Source organism: Bos javanicus, chromosome 15 (assembly GCF_032452875.1).
Source record: "Bos javanicus breed banteng chromosome 15, ARS-OSU_banteng_1.0, whole genome shotgun sequence".
Taxonomy (NCBI): domain Eukaryota; kingdom Metazoa; phylum Chordata; class Mammalia; order Artiodactyla; family Bovidae; genus Bos; species Bos javanicus.
The window spans coordinates 5,798,700-5,810,082 of NC_083882.1; the positions used below are offsets into that span (position 1 = coordinate 5,798,700).

At 43.7% G+C, this 11,383-nt stretch overlaps 1 protein-coding gene across 1 annotated transcript; it reads left to right on the forward strand.

Annotated features, from left to right (window-relative positions):
* The first annotated feature begins 960 nt into the window (after positions 1-960).
* Positions 961-10,469, forward strand: MMP1 (matrix metallopeptidase 1). The gene is made up of 10 exons (XM_061440096.1): positions 961-1,226; positions 1,943-2,187; positions 2,281-2,429; positions 2,669-2,794; positions 3,799-3,954; positions 4,087-4,204; positions 6,764-6,897; positions 8,790-8,952; positions 9,445-9,548; positions 9,725-10,469. The coding sequence occupies exons 1-10, from the start codon at positions 1,122-1,124 to the stop codon at positions 9,832-9,834; spliced, it is 1,410 nt and encodes a 469-aa protein (XP_061296080.1). The 5' UTR covers positions 961-1,121; the 3' UTR covers positions 9,835-10,469.
* Positions 10,470-11,383: the final 914 nt, after the last annotated feature.

An 11,383-nucleotide genomic window follows, 5' to 3' on the forward strand; every position in this document is an offset into this window, starting at 1 on the left:
TATGGTGCTATGAAGTAGTGTACAAGGCAGTTTAGCAAAGGTGGAAAGAAACCCCGCTGAACCCAGAAGAAAAAGTGAGTGTTAATTCATGTCTGATTCTTTGTGACCCCATGGACTGTAGCCTGCCAGGCTCCTTTGTACATGAGATTCTCCAAACAAGAATACTGGAGTAGGTAGCCATTCTCTTCTCCAAGGAATCTTCCTGACCCAGAGATGGAATCTGGGTCTCCTGCATCACAGGCAGATTCTTTACCATCTGGGCCAGTAGGGAACCCAGGAGAGCCACCCACAAATGAGTGCCTGTCTGTGCGGGTGCTGAGCAGCCATAGGGCATACATGTCAGCAGTTTTGCCCTTTGCTTGGAAAGCAAGGTGTGTGTGTACCCAGAGCACTTTATGACCAGCAGAATCAAGTAGCAAAGCCTGCTATTTTTTTTTTAAAGTCCGTGGCGTACTCTGTGATTTGTGTATATAAGAAGGTGAGGTATAGAACAGCCTTATGGACTCTGTAGGAGAGGGAGAGGGTGGGAAGATTTGGGAGAATGGCATTGAAACATGTATAATATCATGTATGAAACAAGTCGCCAGTCCAGGTTCGATGCATGATACTGGATGCTTGGGGCTGGTGCACTGGGACGACCCAGAGGGATGGTATGGGGAGGGAGGAGGGTTCAGGATGGGGAACACATGTATACCTGTGGCGGATTCATTTCGATATTTGGCAAAACTAATACAATATTGTAAAGTTTAAAAATAAAATAAAATTATTTAAAAAATAGTAATAATAATAAGAAAAAGAAGGTCTCTCTCAAACAGGATAGAAATGAATTGGAGAAAACAATTGTTTACGTGGTGGATATGTCTCCTTTGCCCACGTCCTGTTCGATAGTAATGAAGATTGCAACACCAAACAACCCCAGATATTCTGCTTGGAGTCACCATTCGTGATGATTGCTCATAGCTAATCAAAGGATGTTATGAAATGTGAGTCAGACAGCCGCCGGCTTCCTGGAAGTTCCAGAACCTGTATATAAAGAGGGAGCTTCCTAGTTGAGACACTGGAGCAGCAGAGAGGTAGGAGCTATCAGATTCCTTAAGCTGAGAAGGAAGACAGAGACCAACATGCCCAGACTGCCTCTGCTGCTGCTGCTACTCTGGGGCACGGGGTCCCACGGCTTCCCAGCAGCAACTTCAGAAACACAAGAACAAGATGTGGAGACGGTGAAGGTAAATGCTCAACTTCACATGCCTAAGATGCAAAAGCCTTATTTGTGTTTTCCCACAATATAACAGAATAGTATCAGTATGCACTTCTGGTGGTGATTTAGTAACTAAGTCATGTCCAACTCTTAGTGACCCCATGGACTGGAGCCCACCGGGCTCCTCTGTCCATGGGCTTCCCCCAGTGAGCATACTGACATGGGTTGCCATTCTCTTCCCCAGGGGATATTCCTGACCCAGGAATCGAACCCAGGTCTCCTGCATTGCAGGTGGACTCCTGCATGGTGGGCAGATTCCTGCATTGAGGTGGATTCTTTACTGTCTGAGCTATGAGGGAAGCCCCCAGTAATAGTATAATAGAGTTTATTTAAGGATGCATTTCCTATAAAGAGAGATTTTTTCCAGAAAGGGTATTCTCCCCCAAAATGTATCTAGCTGTGCATAGACTCTCATTTTCCAGTTAAAAGTGATAGGGAACTAAAGGAATAATATACAAATATGTCTCTATAAAATTGTAATTCTGACTTCATAGTAAATAGCGGTAGGAAGAGTTCTACTCCAAAATGAGTTTCCACCAACAATAAGGATAATAAGGACCATGCAACCTAAGTGGAACCTTTAAAAGTAGTTTTTTGTTTCAGGTATGACAGTATAAACCATCAGTATTTAGTAAAATTGGAGGATTTCCCATTCAGTGTTTCGATAATTTTATCTTTCATCAGAAATACCTGGAAAACTACTACAACCTGAACAGTAATGGGAAGAAAGTTGAAAGGCAGAGAAACGGTGGCCTCATAACTGAAAAGCTAAAGCAAATGCAAAAATTCTTTGGGCTGAGAGTGACCGGGAAACCAGATGCTGAAACCCTGAATGTGATGAAGCAGCCCAGATGTGGGGTGCCCGACGTGGCTCCGTTTGTTCTTACTCCAGGAAATCCTCGTTGGGAGAACACAAACCTGACCTACAGGTAATCAGATTTAGCACCAGAGTGGGAACGCTCTTTCCCATCAGAGCCATGAGAAATGAAATCTGATGTGTCTGTGTTTTATTCCACTCGAAGGATTGAAAATTACACCCCAGACCTGTCAAGAGCAGATGTGGACCAAGCCATTGAGAAAGCCTTTCAACTCTGGAGCAATGTCACACCCTTGACCTTCACCAAGGTCTCTGAGGGTCAAGCGGACATAATGATATCCTTTGTCAGGGGAGGTAAGCTCTTTTTGTAGCATGAGTATTCTTACCTTAACTTCTCCTTGCCCTTGAATCTCTTCAGCTTTGCAGATAGATTTCCTTGTTTAAAAAAGAGCGTTGATTTTACAGACTTAAGAAGGAAACAAGATGTCATTTGCTGAAAATCTGCTGGCCTCTTAGCAAAGTTAATGCTTACTCTCCTGGGTTAAACTAAATAAGACTCTAGAGAAACATCTGATGAATTCTGTGTCTTGCAGATCATCGTGACAATTCTCCCTTTGATGGACCTGGTGGAAACCTTGCTCATGCTTTTCAACCAGGTGCAGGGATCGGAGGAGACGCTCATTTTGATGATGATGAATGGTGGACCAGCAATTTCCAAGGTAAGGCAGCTTGTCCTGCCTCTCTCACCCTCCCCCTCCTCCCACCTTCTCAGTTCATTGTGATATTGGTTGATTTAACTGAGAGAATGCGTTAATAGAAATAGGTACTTTGCTGCTACCACTTAGAAATTTAACAACACATTTAACTGAAAGAATGCGTTAATAGAAATAGGTACTTTGCTGCTACCACTTAGAAAATTGATAACACGTTTAGAAAATATAAGAGAATTATTTCTGTTAGTAAGACCATCTTACTGGTTACAATTGGGCTACTCTGAAATTTCTATTGAGAAAGTGTTGAAAATATTAATGTTTTCCTTGTGGGCATCTACACAGAATCTTTTTTTCCTGGAAATACACCAAAGTGTAACAATGTTATTAAGATATCTAGAAATTAAGGGAGAAGATACTATATATTTTTTCTAAAATTTCCAGCATTAAGCATCTATCAGTCTATAAATAGGAAAAAAATTGTGTTTATAGAAGAATATTGCTTCTCCGTGAAATAATATATGCCATATAACCACTGACAAGATTGACTAATCTGTGCTAGAGCCTTGGTTGGCTGAATTTGCTCTTTAATTGTAATCATAGAATTCAAGTTTTCACCAATCTCTTCACTGGCTCCCAGATAGCTCAGTGGTAAAGAACCCGCCTGCCAAATACAGGAGACTTGGGTTTGATCCTTGGGTCACGGAGATCCCTGGAGAAGGAAATGGGAACCCACTCCAGTATTCTTGCCTGGGAAATCGCATGGACAGGGGAGCCTAGCAAGCTGCAGTCCATGGGGACGCAAAGAGTCAGACATGCCTGGGCATGTAATCTCTTCACTATTAATGAATGCATCCTTCTCAACCTTTCAGAAAAAAAGTTTATATACTTCAAAAAGCTACTGATAAAATAAGAACATTAATCCTTGTACAGTTGTAGATTACTTCTTACTTAAATGTCTCAAAACTGAAAACATTTCAAATAATTGCAAATGGGTTTCTTGTCCCTTTTAGATTATAACTTGTACCGGGTGGCAGCGCATGAATTTGGCCATTCCCTTGGACTTGCTCATTCTACTGACATTGGGGCTCTGATGTACCCCAGTTACACCTTCAGTGGTGATGTTCAGCTTTCTCAGGACGACATTGATGGGATCCAGGCCATCTACGGTGGGTATAAAGAAACACAGCATAGACAGGTGGTCCTTAAAACATCCGTTGTCTATCTTTTAAGAAGCCTTCATTGGTTATGTAGTTTTCCAAAGCCAGGCAGAACTAACTTCAGATCTCTTGTTCCTTTAGGACCTTCCCAAAATCCCACTCAGCCAGTCGGCCCACAAACCCCAGAAGTGTGTGATAGCAAGCTAACTTTTGATGCCATAACTACAATTCGGGGAGAAGTGATGTTCTTCAAAGACCGGTAGGACAACAGTTCTTTTTTGCATTTTGTATTTGTAATAATAATAGGACTCACTACTATGGGGCTATATGGGCTACTACTATGCTTCACATATTATTTATTACATTTGTTTATATACATAATTATAGTTATAATTAAGCGTAAAAAATAGCTTGCTCTTGCACAACATAATGAATTTTTAACAACTTTTTTCCCAGCACGTATTCTGTGTCTTGATTCTCAGAAAACTTACCACTGACGTAGCAAATCAGTAAATATAATTCCATTTTACAGATCGGTAAAGCAGAGAAGGCAATGGCACCCCACTCCAGTATTCTTGCCTGGAAAATCCCATGGATGGAGGAGCCTGGAAGGCTGCAGTCCATGGGGTCGCTGAGGGTCGGACACGACTGAGCGACGTCCCTTTCACTTTTGACTTTCATGCATTGGAGAAGGAAATGGCAACCCACTCCAGTGTTCTTGCCTGGAGAATCCCAGGGACAGGGGAGCCTGGTGGGCTGCCGTCTATGGGGTCGCACAGAGTCGGACACGACTGAAATGACTTAGCAAAGCAGAGAAAAGGAAAGAGATCCTCAGGGTACCGAGTTCACTGGCAGCAGAGCAGTAATCGGTCTTCTGAACTCTGCTTCAGGCCTCTTCCCGTTTTTGTCACTCTTTGGGATGGTTAAGTACATCAGAATTTTGTTAGGAGAAATTGGTCCTTTTCACAGCACTATCATGATGATGAGGGTTGTGTAGACCCCTTTGAAGTGTCATCTTGGAAAAGACAGCCTTTCCAAAGCCTGTGGTCATAACAAGTCTCTGTGCCCCCAACCCTGGGAGGAGGCAAAGACATGTAGGCGCAGGGAGAACCCCCAGAAGCTCATGAGATCCCGGCAGGGGGTGGGGAATGGATGGTCACAGTGAGTTTCCGTCCTCAGAGGAGGGTCCCAGAGCTCCCTAGGCAGCATGAGACCTCGAGAAGTCTAGGGTCCCCTTGTGTGCAAGGAGTAGGGCTGCTCTGCATACAGTTCTGACTCCTAAAGGACCAGGAAAATAGTAACAGTCTTCTTCTGAACGGCACAGCCCAGCATGCATAGAAAGTAGGGGTGCTTTAGAAGGCTGGCTTCTCCCCGCTCTCCTCTTGGAGTGCTGTTCTCCTGGGTCACAGTCATGGCTGCCCCAGAAGGCAGGAGAGTCAGCTCCTCCTGCTTCCCAGCCTGTGCTTTACTATCTCGAGTTTAAGAGACAAGGACGGATACATGCAGGGGGTGGCTCAGTGCTGGGGAGTGCTGGGAAAGATACGGCTTTCAAGGAAAGCTCTCAGTACCTCAGGACGGCTCATCAAAGCAAGTACTTGAGGGATGATCCCGAAGAACAGGGCCGAGTCTAAGGTCCACAAGACCTGAGAGGACACTGAGGTCATCTAGATGTCACCAAGTCGTGGAGACACGGACGGCAGGAAACTGATGGCGACTGGCCTGCCCCAGGTCTCACAGGCAGGCAGAGGCCACTGGATCGGAAGTCCAGAGTCTGCCCTGCGGATCCACACGACAGTTCATGCTTTGTCTTCACCCCAGTCCCTGTGGACCATGGAGTCAACTTTGTCATTAACAAATAATAGGCAGAGCCGGACACGACTGAAGTGACTTGGCACACGTGGGACTGCAGAACCAACTTTGGAACTGCCAGTCTCAGGAGCACACAGGGAGTGGCTAGGGTTTAAACTACCCTTTGCGTCTTATCAGTCGCATGGCCTTGGACACCTCCCTCTGCCCCCCTGACCTCAGTTTCTAATCCGTGAGATGGAAGTAATCTCTTACAGGATTTCTATGAGGTAGGACATGAAGTAGGTAGAGTTTGTACAAAATGCAGAATGCTAGTGTTGTGTTCTAGCCAGTGCCATTGGAGAATTTTGCAAGCTGGTTGTTAAACAGCATTATTAAAAGTTTAATTATATCAATTTAAAATTATATTTAAACCAAAGGTACTAAAAATAATTATAACTCATCCTTTTGTGTGTGTGTGTGTGTGTGTGTATGTGTGTGCGTGTGTGTTAGATACTCAGTCGTGTCCAGCTCTGTGACCCCATGGACTGTAGCCTTAGCCTACCAGGCTCCTCTGTCCATGGAATTCTCCAGGCAAGAATACTGGAGTGGGTAGCCATTCCTTTCTCCAGGGGATCTTTCCAGCCTAGGGATCAAACTCAGGTCTCCGCCGTCACAGATAGATTCTTTACCGTCTGAGCCACCAGGGAAGGCCCCATCCCTTTGTATCCCTTTGCAATTATTTTGCTATATTTTTCTATTTATTTATATTCCTGAGATGGCTTATGCCTGTATGGGGGAAATACTATACAGTGAGGTACCACTTCAAATCTCTTGAAATCTGCAGTGGTTGGAGTATTTCCACCAAGAAAGTAAGCAAAGGCTACAGACCAGAACTCCTCTCCACCTCCACTTTGGAGAGCCACGTGTCAAACACTAACCCACAAGCCACCAATGCCAGCCGTAGAAGGGCCTGGATGACACCAGAACTTGCTATGTATTTGATCAAAACCTTTTTTTTTTTTCAAATTAGGTTCTACATGCGCACAAATCCCTTGTACCCAGAAGTGGAGCTCAATTTCATCTCTGTTTTCTGGCCACAACTCCCAAATGGACTTCAAGCTGCTTATGAGGTTGCCGACAGGGATGAGGTCCGGTTTTTCAAAGGTAATACTTTCAATTTTTGTTGTTCTTTAGTCACTAAGTCACGTCTGACTCTTGCAACCGCATGGATTGTAGTCTGCCGGGCTCCTCTGTCCAATTAGCTCTCAGTTTTTACCAGTTGGGGCTTCCCTGGTGGCTCAGAGGGTAAAGCATTTGCCTGCAATGCGGGAGACCCAGGTTCCATCCCTGGGTGGGAAGATCCCCTGGAGAAGCGAATGGCAGCCCACTCCAGTATTCTTGCCTGGAAAATCCCATGGACAGAGGAGCCTGGTGGGCTACAGTCCACTTGGTCACAGAGTCAGACATGACTGAGCGACTTCACTTTCACTTTTTACCAATTAAGTTTCCTTTTGCTTTGGGGTTCATGTATGAGATTACTACTGACTTTCTTTCCATGGAGTTTGACAAACTGAGCAGTCATACCATGTCAGTGGGAGTCCATCCCCTTAGCTAAGAATTGCAGAGTGCATTTCTAAGGGAAAAAATTTGAGACACAGATTTCCTGGCTTGTTTGTGAATCCGGACTTAGGAAAGGATTTTCTGTGCAAACTATGTATTTTAAATCCTCTCCACCTCCCTGGGGTGTCCAGGAATAAAACTGAGAGGAACATTGGAGTCGCTTGGTTTCCTAGAGCCTGTTTTCCGCCAGTTGCTTTCCTGAAAGGAGAAGCTGCCTCACGACAGCCAGATGGGGGCTCTGCAAGCTTGCCATCAGAGTATGCCTTGCAGACCAGCGGCGTTGACGCTGTCCCCGGTCTGTGAGAATCACAGAATCTCACTTAGCATAAGGCCCACAATGTCTACCTGTGTCGTCAGATCCTACTCCAGACCGTCTTGAATGTTACCAAGATTCCCAGGCAATTCATATGAACTTAAAGTGTGAAAAGTCCTAATTACCATGAATTGAATGAGGCAAACTTTTTGATTCTATCAGAATAAAACCCCAATCCAACGATCAGCTCCTTACTTTGACAACACTATGCCAAGGAACAGTTTTTCTGCAAATATATGATTGGCATAGTTATAGACAAACATGAAGACACCCGACCCAGTAATACTCTCAAGGCAAAGAACTGAAAACAGTTCAGATGGGCAATAAACTTTGAAATGAGCTTTCTAGCTCTTTTATAATGAAAATAAATAGGATTTTAGATACACAAAATTTCAAAGTGCCCCCCCCAAGGGATAAATAAAAATATTTGTGCAATAAGAACAATGCTGGCTTCAAGATGTAAGACCAGTTTTATTTGACTTGGGGTTTACTAAGTACTGGAGAAGGAAAAGGCTACCCACTCCAGTATTCTGACATGGAGAATTCCATGGACTATAGTCCATGGGGTCACAAAAAGTCAGACACGGCTGAGCAGCTTTCACTTCACTTACTGAGTGAAACGTGCAGAATCTGGACACAGCCTACATTTAAGGATTTGGAACCGTCTTCTAGTTAGATGTAATGATTTCTACCCAGGGTCACAAGTCATTACAGACTGTGAGTCATTACAACCCTCTGGCCTTTAGGATACCTTGGGGTGAACTTCTGCAGCCTGTGGGCAACCTGGAGAAGCAAAGATTTCTATCCCTGTGGTGGCATGATGAACTCTTTAGTCGTTTGAACTTTGGAAAGAGGTCCCCAGCTCCATAAACCAGTCATTCCCAAGGCTCGCTACAGATTAGAATCATCCAGGAAAAAAAAATTTAAATATACTAATTTAATTGGTCTGGGGTAGGATACCAGCATCAGTATTCAGAAAAAAACAAAAAAATCTCCCTAAATGATTCTGATGTGAAGTGGGGACACTGCCCTCGCACGTGAGAGTAAGCATTTAGCTGGAGATCTGCTTCCTGTCTACTGGTGCCCTTGGCAAGGGTTTTCATCCCAGATTCTTGATTGGCAGGTAACAAGTACTGGGCCGTTAAGGGGCAGGATGTGCTCCGCGGATACCCCAGGGACATCTACAGATCCTTTGGCTTTCCGAGAACGGTGAAGAGCATCGATGCCGCTGTTTCTGAGGAAGATACTGGGAAAACGTATTTCTTTGTTGCCAACAAATGCTGGAGGTAAAGGCTGGGTGCAGAACGCGGGAGGACACCTGTCCTTTCTACGTGGAAGTTGCTAGACTGACTCATTTAAGACACGGGTCTCATCTTGCCTGGGCTGGCTGCCTTTGCTGTGAACGGCAGTAGCTTGTCTAGTTGCAAAGTCTATTGACCAGTAATGATCATGTCTGTCCTAGAAATCCAGGAAGAACGTGAGCCTGAATTGAGAAAGATAATGTGAAGAGAAGGGCATTCATCTTCACAGAACTGCTGCAGCCACCAGGAACTTATCTTTCACTGCATTCGACATTAATGCACCCACTGGAGAAATTAGAACTAGATGTTATAATTCAGAGGGACCTTTTAAATTTTCTAGTCCACCCAGAATCCTACTCACCTCATCTCACCTCCTATTTTATACATAATCTGTGAAAAAGTTTTTATTACGTTCTTGCTGATGAATTCCTATATCTTTAACAAATAGTTCTGACATTCCAATTATTTTTTGACCAGGTATGATGAATATAAACAGTCCATGGATGCAGGTTATCCCAAAATGATAGCAGAAGACTTTCCCGGAATTGGCAACAAAGTTGATGCTGTTTTCCAGAAAGGTGGTAAGTGAGTTTATATACTCCTCTCTTTTGTTGCCACAGAATATCATCAGTATTGTTATTTAGAACAGAAAATACCAAAAATATTTATTCTTACAAATGACTTGGATTTTTTAATAATTCAGGTTAAACCTAGAAATCATTTGTATAATATAATGTCTCCTTTGTTTTACTTCTAGGATTTTTCTATTTCTTCCATGGAAAAAGGCAATACAAATTTGATCCCAAAACTAAGAAAATTTTGACTCTTCTAAAAGCTAATAGCTGGTTCAACTGCAGAAAAAATTGACCAATGTTTACAAGGTTAAACAGAAAAGTATGTTGTACAAGTCTATGGAAGGTGTTTCCTGAAGAGCCATGTGTCGTGTCAGTCGCTCAGTCGTGTCCGACTCTTTGCGACCCCACGGACTGTCGCCCACCAGGCTCCTCTGTCCATGGATTCTCCAGGCAAGAATACTGGAGTGGGTTGCCATCTCCTTCTCCATGAAGGGCCATATATTTAAATAAAATAAAGTTATTAAGTATAATCTTATTTTAAAGTATAATCTTATTTATACCTCATTCAGCATTTTTTTATGATTTAGAGTGTAATTTTTATATACTATATACTACTGTAATTTAGTTCCACAAATGAGGCCTAACTAAGGTCAGGTTTATAGCTTATGGTGTCATATGGGCCAGTTTTACAACGAGAGAAACTCTTCTGCAAAATATGAGACTCTGACATTGACAGTGGAAAACACTCTCCGTGATGTCTTCTCTCAAGAGAGGAAGAGACGAGATATGAGCCTTCACCATAGAAAACGATTCAGGAACGTATGAGCAACCACCACTACCATCCTGATACGCAAGGGACAACTTTGTTATAAAGTGTTTTACGTTTGAAATAAAGCCATCCCTGTCTCTACTGTTTCTAAAACTTTCTATTATGTTTGTTATGTTATTATTTCTGATTTTAAAGTCACTCAGAGATTTTCAAATTTGAAATAAGAATTAGACAACTATGCAATATATTCATGTGTGAAACGAGAGTAGATGAAAAGTTCAGATATTCTCCCTTCTCATGGAATTTACATCATACAGAAGGGGGGAGATCTATTTTCCATGCCCTCATAAGGGTTCCAAACTTGGTTTTAGGTAAGCTCAGTGACAGCATGGCAGTGCTTTCTAAGGGCCTGTCCTCTTCCCTCCTTCTGAGTACACGGAAGGGTTATGTTTTCCACAGTTCAGTTCCCCTCAGTTGTGGAAAGGAGGAGTGGGAAGTGGCACCTGGATAGTCCTGGCTAGCAGAGTGTGCCCAGAAGTGACCACTGTCACTTCCGGATGGAAACCCCGGATGCCGGTGGAAACTTCTCCAGCGCTGTGGGATGCGTGCTCAGTCGTCAGTGTCCGACTCTTTGTGACCCCATGGACTGCAGCCCTCCAGGCTCCTCTGTCCATGGGATTCTCCAGGCAAGAGTACTGGAGCGGGTTGCCATTCCCTCCTCCAGGGATCTTCCCAACCCAGACATCAAGCCAGTGTCTCCTGCATCTCCTGCATTGCAGGAGGATTCTTTATTGCCAAGCCACTGGGGAAGCCATTGTAGAAGCACAGTTTGAGAGAATTTCCACAAGGTTGAAGAAGCCTGAATTCTTGGGCCAGCACTCTGAACAGTCACCCAAAACCTCAGTAGATTTTGCTTAAGAAATAAACGTTCATTGTGCTAAGCTACCAAGATTTTAGATTTTGTTAAAGCTATACAACTCGGAGAAGGCAATGGCACCCCACTTCAGAACTCTTGCCTGGAAAATCCCATGGATGGAGGAGCCTGGAAGGCTGCAGTCCATGGGGTCGCTAA